The 11,879-nt window shown below is 41.8% G+C and overlaps 2 protein-coding genes across 2 annotated transcripts in view; one reads left to right on the forward strand and one right to left on the reverse strand.

Annotated features, from left to right (window-relative positions):
• prelid1a (PRELI domain containing 1a) overlaps positions 1–3,321 on the forward strand; it is a 6,557-nt gene extending 3,236 nt beyond the window's left edge. Inside the window, exons 4-6 of the mRNA XM_019869921.1 lie at positions 1,119–1,232; positions 1,381–1,459; positions 2,649–3,321. Coding sequence (XP_019725480.1) covers positions 1,119–1,232; positions 1,381–1,459; positions 2,649–2,770 — 315 coding nt within the window. The 3' untranslated portion in view covers positions 2,771–3,321. The remainder of the gene's footprint in view (positions 1–1,118; positions 1,233–1,380; positions 1,460–2,648) is intronic.
• Positions 3,322–4,041: 720 nt separating this feature from the next.
• mxd3 (MAX dimerization protein 3) lies at positions 4,042–11,135 on the reverse strand. The gene is made up of 6 exons (XM_019869922.1): positions 10,975–11,135; positions 9,106–9,205; positions 8,309–8,338; positions 8,113–8,227; positions 7,398–7,563; positions 4,042–4,472 (listed from the first exon to the last, which is right to left on the reverse strand). The coding sequence occupies exons 1-6, from the start codon at positions 11,042–11,044 to the stop codon at positions 4,354–4,356; spliced, it is 600 nt and encodes a 199-aa protein (XP_019725481.1). The 5' UTR covers positions 11,045–11,135; the 3' UTR covers positions 4,042–4,353.
• Between the last annotated feature and the right edge of the window lie 744 nt (positions 11,136–11,879).

The following is an 11,879-nucleotide window of genomic DNA, read 5'->3' on the forward strand; positions in this document are numbered from 1 at the left end:
GCACCACTCCCGGCCTGAAAAAAATGCAAAACGGATCGGATCACTTCCAGACAGTCGCGCGATGTAGACAGATGTACAGATAGACAGATGGACCAGTTAACATGGACCAACAATCTCACCAGTGTTGCAGGATCACCACGGTTGCCTTTTTTGCAATACATGCGTTCCTGTCTTCCGTCTTTGAATTATTGCAAGTGCGAACTGAGCAAAACAAAATCCTTACTGTACGGGAGAAACCGTACTACCATTCAGCCCCGTAACATTCTTTCCATAGGGGAAACTTTGGTCGCTCTGCGGGACGGGATAAAATTATCCGATCGGAATAAAATTTTGCACACATCCTTGTGTCATAGTATCGACAAGATTTCCGACCCGGCCCGACGAATCCGACAAACTTTTCCAAAATGGACCACCCTAATATATATATATATATATATTATTAATTAGCCGATTAATCGTTATCAGAATTTGCCAAATATCGGAATCAGTAAAGCTGCCCCCCAAAAATCCATATTGGTCGGGCCCTGTTTGTATGATAAGCATTGTCTTGCCACGTATCGACAAGATTTCCGGCCCGACGAATCCGACAAACTTTTCCAAAATGGACCACCCTAATATATATATATATATATATTATTAATTAGCCGATTAATCGTTATCAGAATTTGCCAAATATCGGAATCAGTAAAGCTGCCCCCCAAAAATCCATATTGGTCGGGCCCTGTTTGTATGATAAGCATTGTCTTGCCACCAGACATACGGTGATCACTATTTGCACAAATCTAAAACAAACAAACCTTTTTCTTTAAGTTAGCATTTTGTGATGATGTGTGTCGAATTTTAAGGGAAAAAAAATCTAATCCAATGACTAGCAGCAAAATATCGAGGGGAGCACTGTCAATGCTGTTCGGATACATTTCATGACAAATAAGGGTATTTTTGATCAGATGTAGGACAAAGCCAGGACTTGCCAGAAATTGCTGTAGCTACTGTAAATATGCTGTAAGCCTCTTGGCAGGTTCCTGGATCAGTTTTCTTCATCAGCTTTGTTTCCAGACTTTTTTATGATCATTGTAAATGACCTCTTGTTGTCTATGCTTGTCCCTCTTTGCTACCAGTCTGTGAAAGAGCGTTGCGAATACAGAATTAACCCTGAGAATGGCACCTGGACAGAGATACATAGAGAGGCTTGGATCTCTTCCAACGTGTATGGACTCTCGAGGGCTGTTCAGGTTAGTAAGCACACCATACCAAGCAGCACACAAGAGAACAAGTTGTAATTATTGACTCTAGAACATTGTGTGATGGTGTATGCCAAGATTTGAAAGACTAAAATGAAACCGTCTGCTCTGAGTTCATTGTTTACTTGTCTCTTTGCAGGAATTCGGTCTTGCAAGGTTTAAGAAGAGTGTTACCAAGACCATGAAGGGTTTTGAATACGTGCTGGCCAAAATGCAAGGTATGAAGCCCATTTACTGAGCTGCTGCAACGACTTGTTTGTGATTCATTGAGAAAAGATGAAGAAAAAATGTGCTCACAAAACAATCTTTGTTCAGAACGCTTCAGTTAAGTGGTATTATTAGTGCTGAAGTCAAAATGTATTATATGGAGTCCTCTTGGTCACTTTCCTGTCAGTGACAGTGTTGTTTTATCCGGTAGTGCATGTAAAACATTTGCACAAAGCTTGAGTTGTGTAACAGTGCTCCAAAGTGGGGCATTGTGATAAGAGGGATTTAAATCGTCCTTGTTGAGTACATTTTGACAACCTACTCACGGGTGCATCTCAGTAAACTAAAATGCCACAGAAAAGTTAATTTCAGCATTTCAATTCCAAAAGTAAAACTCATTCGACAGATCCATTCAACGTATAAAAAAAGTACTTTGCAGAAGGTTGTTTTTTTTCTTCATTTCTATATTAAGTCATTTTGTTTTTCTGTATTTTATTTTTTTAATTAGCTAAGGCAGGGCCGCCACTCCCAATGCGCAGATAACACACAGTCCATCAGGCACCATCATCCGGTTCGGGGCACCAATTTGCAACATCATCAAATGTGGACATCATTTGTGAACGCTCCGACATGCACTTGTCATTCACATATCCGTCAGCACAAATACATGTTTTGAGTTACTGAGGTAGGATCCGAGAGGATTCTGATGTTTATTCCCGATTGAGACGTAAATGCTCCTTGACAGTTTTAATATTATTTTTGCTTTTGATCTGTCTGTGCAGCCCAGTATCATTTGGTACAGCTGCAGGCCGGTGTTTGGTGACCACTGATGTACAATATAAAAGTGTTCCCAGAAGAAGAAAAAAAACAGAGAATGCAAAATGCTTATATTCAACTGACGGAAAAATAATGTAATTTGTTGACTGAAATGGGGTCGTCACAGGTGCCCCCAATATGTTTGGGCCCCCCAGAAAGGCATCCCATTTTCTCCCCTGATCGACACTCCTCAGTGTGGGCACAGACCACCTTTCCAGTTGTAGCTGACCCATATGTTCCCAATGACAAATACAACTATATGGTGAATAATATTCCACCAATCGGGAAGGGCCCTCCAGTCTTCCCCAGATCAATGCCCCTGGTAAAGCTGATTGGAACTGATTAATACTGTACATTCTCTATTCTGAATTGTTTGTTGTGCAGGTGAAACACCGTCAAGGAGTTTGGCAGAAGCGGCAACAGAGCGTGCGAGAGAGACAGCGCTGGCAGCGAAAGAGAAAGCTAAAGGCTTGGCCTCACAGGCTCAGAAGAAGCAATACGTGTGATGATTCCTTTACCTCGGATATCGGGGACACTTTTCTTTAAACCCTCCTCAGTGCAGGAATGCATTTTGTTTGTGAAGACTAACTCATCTGCCTCTGTGAGGAAACAACCTGCTGATGTGCGAGTGGACAACATGAAAGCCGGAGCAGAGCCTCTTCCAGCCACCTCGTACCTGCGTCACTCATCCTGATCATGTTCCCCTACATGCCGGCTCACAGGGGCTGTCATGTGACAGAAAACTGTTCCTCTCGCCTTCATGCGACCGTCGTGTTTGCGTTTACTCTTATGCAGCTTGCCTTCGTCAACATTTCAGAATTCACTGTCTGATGCAGATTTATCAGTTGGATTTTTACCTCGTTTGCCCTTTTTATAACTGATTAAATTAGCTGAACAACAGATTCATCCTGCAAAAAACTGATTGTAACAGTGGCTTAGTAATATAAAATTGAGCACTCAAAAGGAAAATTGTCAATAAAACAAAAAATGAAGACTACAATGTGCTCAGAAAAATCAATAGAATATGCTCGTGACAATAAATGGACACCACGTTTTACCCATGTGTTCTTTTGTGTTGAATAAATAAAGCCAGACTCTTAAATATAGAAAATATTTATTCATAAAAAGCTTACACCATTACAAAAAATTGCTACATGATATTCCTGGGCGGAGGGAGTCTGAATGCATACATAAAACAGCAGTAAAAAGGTACTTAAGGCATTTTGCATATCCAAAAGGTGAGGACGAAATGTGCCTTCAGTTATTAAATACAGAGCAAAATAATAATGTAATACAGCAAAATCATTACCTAAAGTTGTTAATAGTGATCAAGAAGAACCATGGCTGTGCAAGAATCGATTTTCATCCACCAGGCATCAAAACTCTCACACGTCATAACAGAACTAGAGTGCAAATACACCAAATGAATCTCAGGCACAGTCACATAATTGTGCAACAATGACCACCAAATCATTCTGTTACCTGTGTTTTCACTTCCGATATACTCGCAACTCTTAGAAGACAAGACAAGTGCAATGTGAGGATGCTCATGTGCAACAAAAGAAAACGTGAAACGACACCGTGTATATAAAACAGCAAAGATTAATGTTCAAGTGCAGGCCACATGTGGCCTTACTGAGATATATTGTAATGCTTAGCTTAATTTAAAAAAAAAATTAAAATGGGCAAATCTATTTTAAGGCTGAAGTCAGTGTAGGCATATTGAAGTCAAGAACAATCTCGATTACTTTTGTGGGGGATTTTTTTCCAAACAAAATCCCTACAATGAATGTGTCTTCGTGGCTCTGGATATGTTTGACATAGCCATCCCAGCCCAGTGATGTAAACTGCTCTTCAGTGCAAACGGACACAGCTCATTCATAACCGAAATCATGATTACGCTTGTGGTGTAACATTCAAACAATATGGATAAACTGCCTCTGTTTAAAAAAAAAAAAAAAAAAGGGGGGGTTGTTCACTTGTGCAGTATCATTGTCCTCACCCTGCTCATTTTTGGAATGTTCTCTCCTCCTCCACTCCCCTCCACTCCCCCCTGCCATGATGACGATGAGAATGATAGTAGCTGCTGTCATAGCCAGGCTTTGTCCATAGTGGAGTAACAGTGATCAACAGCGCTGCATGCAATGTAAGGCTCTTCAGAGTCCATGCAATCGAACACGATGCTCTCCACGTCCACCTCGACATCCTCTGGAAGGAGCAAAAATGGGAGTCGACAAACAAGGACATCAGATGCATCAACTATACATCCATTTTCTATACCTTCAATTCCCACCTTTGTAACCTAAGAGAGAGAGATCATCAGGCACGCCATGGAAATTATACGATTGTGATTTTGTGTGTGTGTGTGTGTGTGTGTGTGTATATATATATATATATATATATGAGATCCAGGACCAGAACGACAACGCCCCTCAGGTCCTGTACCCTGCATTCAATGAAAATCGTGTCTACTCAAGCCCATTCAAAACCCCTTTGTACAGTACCTTACAAAGTCTGTTGGTTCCACAACTGTCCAGAGTTAATCACAGCGCCAGTAAATGGTGCTAGGGTGCCATCAACAGACAGAGACTAGTCATGTTTCTGCCTTACACTGCTCTCTGGTCATAAATAAATTTACAGGAGACTAAAAGCTGAACCAATGTGGCAGCCATGCTGGCAGGGGCAAACGTCCCGTCAAACGTAATACAAGTTAAAAAGCATGGATGTTAACTTGGCTTCGCCATAGACACGCAGCTCAAAAGCAGCACGTTGTATCTACCTATTCATATCTATAGCTGTTGTTGACTGAGGTTAGGGATATTTGGCTTTTGGGTGAAATTTAAGGACGAGCCTAAAATGCATTCAAACTTGTACAGGTGAACTGAATGTGACCTTCTCGAAGCTTATGAATGCTCATGTCCAACTGTTAAATGCTTCGGTACTTTTTGCACAAGTTGCTGTTCTATTATGAGGAGCTGAGCGGCAAAATTCACAACAGGTGTTTGGTCTTTGAATCGACCAATAAATATCCAGGTTCAATTAGAGTTGCTGTTTAAACAGTCGTCCTTATCATGCTGTTCATGTTTTGACATCATGAGACCAAGACGACACCTAACAATGGATTAACAGTACCTCATCATTGTGATGCTTCAAACAGGATGTTCTCAGATGGAAGTGGCCACTGAGCTTAGAGTGTCACATAGTGTCGTCAGCAGGTTGCAACAGAGATATCGAAAGACTCACAGAAAGATGTAGAAGTGGATGTTCTTTGGCCACATCCCATGCTGATGACTGCTACATTGTGAACAATGCTCTGAGAAACCGGATGATGAATGCCACTCAACTCCAGACATGTTTAAGGGAGGTGAGAGGCACTCAAGTGTCACGTCAGACCATTCGAAACCATTTACATCAAGTGTCAAGGAGAGCGCGATGCATCAGCCACTGTTGTCACCAGATGAGCTTTTCGCGGTGGCGGTGTTACAGTGTGTCAGGTGTGTCCAGTCGGTACAGAACTGCCCTACACTTTGTGAATGGTACAGTGACAAGTCCATACTACCCGAATAACATTATTCATCCAGTGATTGTGCCCCTACATGAACACCACGGGCCAGATACATGTGTTCATGTATCAGATTGTTGATGGACAACAATGCTTCAGCTCATCGAGGTCGCATCGCCAGGGAACGGCTTTTGGAAACTGGTGTACCTCGAAACTGCATTCCAGAACCTAAATGATCTGAGGGCTGCCCTTTCAAGGGCTGCCATGCCTCAGCAGACATTAGGTCGACTTGTGAACAGCATGAGATGTCGTGGTCAAGGTGCAATTGATGCTCAAAGGCACATGACGAGTTATTGACACGTTGAAATTTTTTGTTGTAGTGTACCCACCATCATTAACTTTTGTTTCCATTAATTGTTTGAGATGAGGAAATCACCAGTGCATCCTTCTACATAAATGCCCTACTTTCATGTGATATCACTGTCGCGTGACCTTTTTACATTTTCCATAAAATTCACCTGAAAGCCAAATATCCCTCACCTTTTGTGAGTAGTTTATATGACGTTAGTAGTGCCCCTAAATACTGTTCACCTGTAGGATGGTGATGCGCACTTATGGTTACATCTAATACAATTCCATATAAAATTTATTGCATGCCTTTGCGAAACGCATATGGCATGGGTCATTATCGCAAAGATTATATTTTTTCTATATCTTGTGCAGCCCAAACGGACCATCGGCTTTTAGGGACGATGCCTTAACCCAATTAGCTTGTTTAATCGAGGTTCCACTGGTCTGCATTTTGTGAAATGTTTGTTGGTTGACACGCCATAAGTTATTTATTTATTTATTTATTACATTCGATGCCTTGGAAAAATAAAGGTTATGTTGATGTTGGACTTCATGAATGGAGCCAGATTTTGAGCCGACAGATGTGTCCCAGACAAATGAAGTGACTCGTCGCTGATTTTGAATTATCTGTGTGGCATACTCAATGACTGGTCATGGGGCATCTGGGACGCTTCACGACCACCACGAACAAAGTCTGCCATATCACAATGCGGTGTACAATATTTAAAAAGTGACTTGAACAAAAGAAGAATTATTGAAAAGCATGCGTCGCATTCCAACTCATGCTATGTTTGCGAACTGTAAAAAGCTAGTAGCTGACTAGTAAACATGGTGTCATGAAACAAATTCATTCAAATTCAATTATTTTTGGAGAATAGAGAGTCCATACCGCCCTCTCCCCACCATACAAGAACCCGAACGCTCGTCTTTTTTCTTTCTTTCTGAACATAAAAACAACACACATGCACATAATGCCTCCGTTGACATGACTTTGACATGCTTCCCCGACGAACCTGTACCCATGGACTGAATCTTGACAGAAGCGATTGTGGGCGGGGTCTGATCGGTTGACGTGTGTGACGTCTTGTCCGGCCCAAGACAGAGTGATATTTATTTGGTAGTCTGACAGTGCGACCGTCGTGAACGACAAAAAAAGTCTTGTTTTAAATTAAAAGAACAAAGGTATTGATTTTCACTTGCGCAGCCTTTGTTTCAGCCAATAGAGGGCAAAATATGTGTGGATGAAATCTTAATGGTTATTACCGCGAGATAAAACTCACCTCTGTCCGAGTCCGACCTCTCCGACGACATGGTGGAGCCCTGGCTGTCGTTCCTCATACGCTCAGCACCTCGCTGCAGCTGCTCCAGACGCACCTGTAGCTCCCTCTGCTCCCAGCGCAGACGGCCCTTCAACTGCTCTGCGCGCTCATCCTGCTCCTGCAGCTTCTGTCATGAAAAATGCACAAGGTCAGTGGAGATGTGAGCAGAAATTAAGGTACAACTGTGAAGGCCAACTATCGAAGGGAAGTTGTCATTTGTCTCTGACAACTGAAATGGACTAGAGCGCGTTCTGCCTTAAAAATGATCCTGTTTCTTTTTGATAAACACTATCAGACGTATTCATTAAATGTGTTTACAATATGGTTGTGGTTTCACTGTGTTGCACTAATATTTTGACTCTCTCATATGTAGTTACAAACTGAAATATAAACCACTGTCAGTATGCAATAAAAAAGCCCTCAAAAATATAGCATGAAAATTTGAGCATTTTGAAATATTTAAAGCACGCATGGGAAGTCCAACTTTAAAGACCCACCATACACAACATTATGACCACTTCCACAAAACAATGACATCCAACCAAGCCGAAAGACACTGTAGCTTCGCCACGCTTCTTGCCTGAAAGCTAATTTCATTAAGGTGGAAAGAAAAACCCAACAGTTGTCATTAGAGTTAGATTACAATTCATTGTTTGTGTGGTTATTACTTTCTTACCTTGATGTGCAGCTGGGCTCGCCTAAGCAGGTTGAGTGTGGTGTTCCTCATCGAGTCCGACGACAGAGGAACTTGCTTCTTGAGCTGCTCCAGGCACTGCCTCAGTTGTGCTCGTCTACAAAGCACAGCGACAATATGTATGACTGCAAGTCATTTAAATGTGGCTCATTTTTCCAAACACAACCACATTAGTCACCTGTTTTTCTCTAGCTCGTTGTGCACGGACCTGCATTTGTAGCATGAAAAAGGCATGTTAATTAAAACAAACGACAGTCATGAGTGTCACACTATAGCTGAACAAGCACACCACACCCTCTTGTCAGCTGTGTGAGTTATGTAATGCAGGGGTCCCCAACCTTTTTTGCCCCACGGACCGGTTTATGTCAGACAATATTTTCAGGGACCGGCATTTAAGGTGTGGCGGAAATAATACAACAAAATAATATGGTATGAGCTGCATGGAAACTGTGGTGTTTTCGAAATATAATAATAAACACAAGGAGCGTCTAATCTGGCCGCAACACTCCGATCGCTATGGTAATGTTTAATGCCTTCAAAATACGATACAACGCAAATTCAAAGTGCATGACAATGACGACTCACCACAGCCCCGAGCTTGATTTTCTGCAACCAGACGGTCCCATCTCGGGGTAATAGGAGACAATGACACCTCAAGTGTGTCCAGTCTACTTCGTAATTTTGTTTTAGTCGCCGTTGCTGCAGAAAACCCCCTCCTCACACAGGTAGCATGTCGGAAATAGCAACAGTGCTACTGTGGCGATCTCAGAATATTCAGCCATAACTTTAATCCAGTTGTCTCGAACGTACTTTTAAGGCCGCCGTCATTTGCGATCTCCAGCAATCTTTCGTATTCCGAAATAAATAAAACGGAATTAAGGCAAGTTCTTTCTGTGCGGCCCGGTACCAAATGCCCTGCGGACCGGTACCGGTCCGCGGACCGGCGGTTGGGGACCCCTGATGTAATGCATTCACCTATTGCCACAAGCAGATATCTTCTTGCTCTTCTGTTTGCTTCTCTTATCAGACTGAGTCAAACTGGGAGGCAGAAGTGAAGCATAGCCATGTTCCGCCTCTGAAAAACACATCACAAATAAATCAAACGTACTCCATTCTACTGCCGCCCAACTCCTAAACTGCTGACGAGAGTAAAAGAGTCTTTAAAAAGCCTCTGACTACGATTCTAATGCTAAACATCCATCCATCCATCCATTTTCCAATCTGCCTATCCTCACGACGGTCGCGAGCGTGCTGGAGCCTATCCCAGCCGTCGTCGGGCAGTTGGCGGGGTACACCCTAAACTGGTTGCCAGCCGAATATTCGCAGGGCACACATCGACGAACAACCATTCTCACTCACACACCGTGGGACACATCAGAGTGTTCCATTAACCTATGGTGCATGTTTTTGCAATACCCGCAGAAAACCCATGCAGGGACGGGGAGAACATGCAAACGCCACACAGGAAGGCTGAACCGTGCACCTCTGCACTGTGAGGCCGACATGCTAACCAGTTGACCACTGCGCCACCCTCCTTCTAAAAAATCTGCTGACATTGCATTATACCTTGCACAATATACTTTTGCATGAGTTGTACGGTTGCCATGGGGTCTTCCTTTACTTTCACTCTTACCTAGGGCCTGACCGATATGGACTTTTTTAGGCTGGTGCCATGCCTCCCGCCCCAATGCATTTCAATTGGCATCAATTATACATGGATTTTCGTTCTTCGCAGACCGACCTGGTTCCTGGTCACATATTTTGTATAACACACACAATAAAATGAACTAAAAATAAATATATATTATGAATGCAATGAAACACAAAATCCATCGGCAGGAAAAACATCGTTTAATACAGTTATAAGCGCGTAAATCTGTGTTCAGGATTGCCTACAACACATAGCTCTTCCATTTCCTATGTTTTTATGATTTTATGTCCTGTTTTTTTATATAATATCTCGCTTACAAATTTTTACATTGTATTTTCTTATTGTCTGTACAGTGTCCTTGGGTGGCATGAAAGGCGCTTTTAAATAAAATGCATTATCATTATTATTATATATAAATATTTGTGTTAAGAGTAGTTCAATGTGTCATATTTTACATTTATCTTTGCACTTTTTTGATCAAATCGTAGGTTGTATGAATATTATTTGAGAACGAGGAAAGAATCCGTAAACTTGGTAACATGCAAACTCCACAAAGAAAGGCCGAGATTCGAACCACGAACCTCAAGAGTGTGATGCAAACGTGTTAGCCACTTGCGCACTACGCAGCCGTATTTTTCCAACCGTCATAGATGTGAAACAACCAACCATTAATTACATTTCAAAACCAATGTATTTTATCGTCTAAAACAGACGAAAAGACATTAACCACCGAGCCTGCCATCGGCATCAGCTGTGTTTGATTTTGGCGCCATCACCCGCCCCAAAATGTCCACTGTTGTAAAGGCTAACATTGGAAACGCTCACGTCAAAATGGCCTGAAATGCGAACAAACCACTGTCAATGAATTAAACAGCGCCAAACATTTCCTTGGACGTCTTCATTCGCAGGTAAAATCGCGGAAAGCCGCACGGCTTCATTTTGAAAGTGGAGCAGATTGGCGCCTTTGAGCACAATGATGTGAGTGATATGTAGGTCACTGAGTCAAATGGAGAGTTCTTCCAAAATAGCTGATCATGCATATCAGCCAATTCGCATGCTATTTCTCGTCCCTTCGCTTTCACGGTATGTTTGCACACCAGAGTTGCACTCGCTTAACAGTTCGTTTCGTTGTTTTGACAATGAGCAACTTCGCCGCGTATGCTGACGTTTGTTGTGCATAAATAGACACTTACCTCGCTCTCTCCTCTCCAGAAACTCAGCAGCACGAAGAAGCACTTGGATGTTGCAAATCGACCCTTCCATTCTGTTTTTTTTTTTGTTCAAAAGAACAAGGTGAAAGAGTCAGTAGCCAAAAACGGGTGAAACACTTGCAGTCCAACTGAGTGTGCAACGTCCTCAATCCAGTGACTGAGCACCACATTGGTGCTGCCTTCATGGTTCATTCTAAACTCGGAAATCTAAAACTCTGCACAAAAAAAAAAATACCCGTATTGGTTCATTATTTTTCACAAATAACTACATAAATGTAACTTGTTAGCTTACTTTACTTAATTTATACACATATATGCCTATTTCTCAAAGTTTTAGTGCAAAAAGACGCTGTCGTCCTCTTTGGTGAACATGAAGTCCTGTATGTACTAAACCAGTGCTTACCAGAATAAATTATATTTTTGGAAACGATATGTTAAACATAAAAGTTCAGGAAAATAATTTATAGAAAATTCCATTTTATGGTGCGGTTTTTCTGTCAAAGTAGGCGATTGCACGATTTTTGCAATGTCTTGAATGCATTCAGAGGCAACGAAAACTTCATCGTCGCGCCCACTCCATCGCCCTCCCCTTTTAAATAAATAATGAGCTAACGTCATTATTATTATACTGTATTAATAACACCGTGTAACAGCATATTGTTTTCCCCCTTGTGTACAGTATATTAATAATGGCACTGTGAGTCTGTGTCACGATCAAACTCACACACAAAACAGTGGTTATAAATACAATGAGTGGGCCACTTATGTAAACGTTAACAGCCATTTTTTTCTGCTTCATTCGTAGTTTTTTTTTCAAATCAAACATGTAAACGTTGTTTACATGTTGAATAAAGTATGGCTGAATTCAAACCAGTTTTCAACGCAGT

The sequence above is a fragment of the Hippocampus comes genome, unplaced genomic scaffold (genome assembly GCF_001891065.2).
Source record: "Hippocampus comes isolate QL1 unplaced genomic scaffold, H_comes_QL1_v1.1 scaffold9, whole genome shotgun sequence".
Lineage (NCBI taxonomy): Eukaryota > Metazoa > Chordata > Actinopteri > Syngnathiformes > Syngnathidae > Hippocampus > Hippocampus comes.

Coding starts and splice junctions, on each gene's coding strand:
- mxd3 (XM_019869922.1), bottom strand. CDS start 11,044: ATGGAAGGGTCGATTTGCAACATCCAAGTGCTTCTTCGTGCTGCTGAG. Junction 8,339..9,105: donor ATATCTGCTTGTGGCAATAG/GTGAATGCATTA, acceptor CTACAAATGCAG/GTCCGTGCACAACGAGCTAG. Junction 8,228..8,308: donor AACGAGCTAGAGAAAAACAG/GTGACTAATGTG, acceptor TGTGCTTTGTAG/ACGAGCACAACTGAGGCAGT.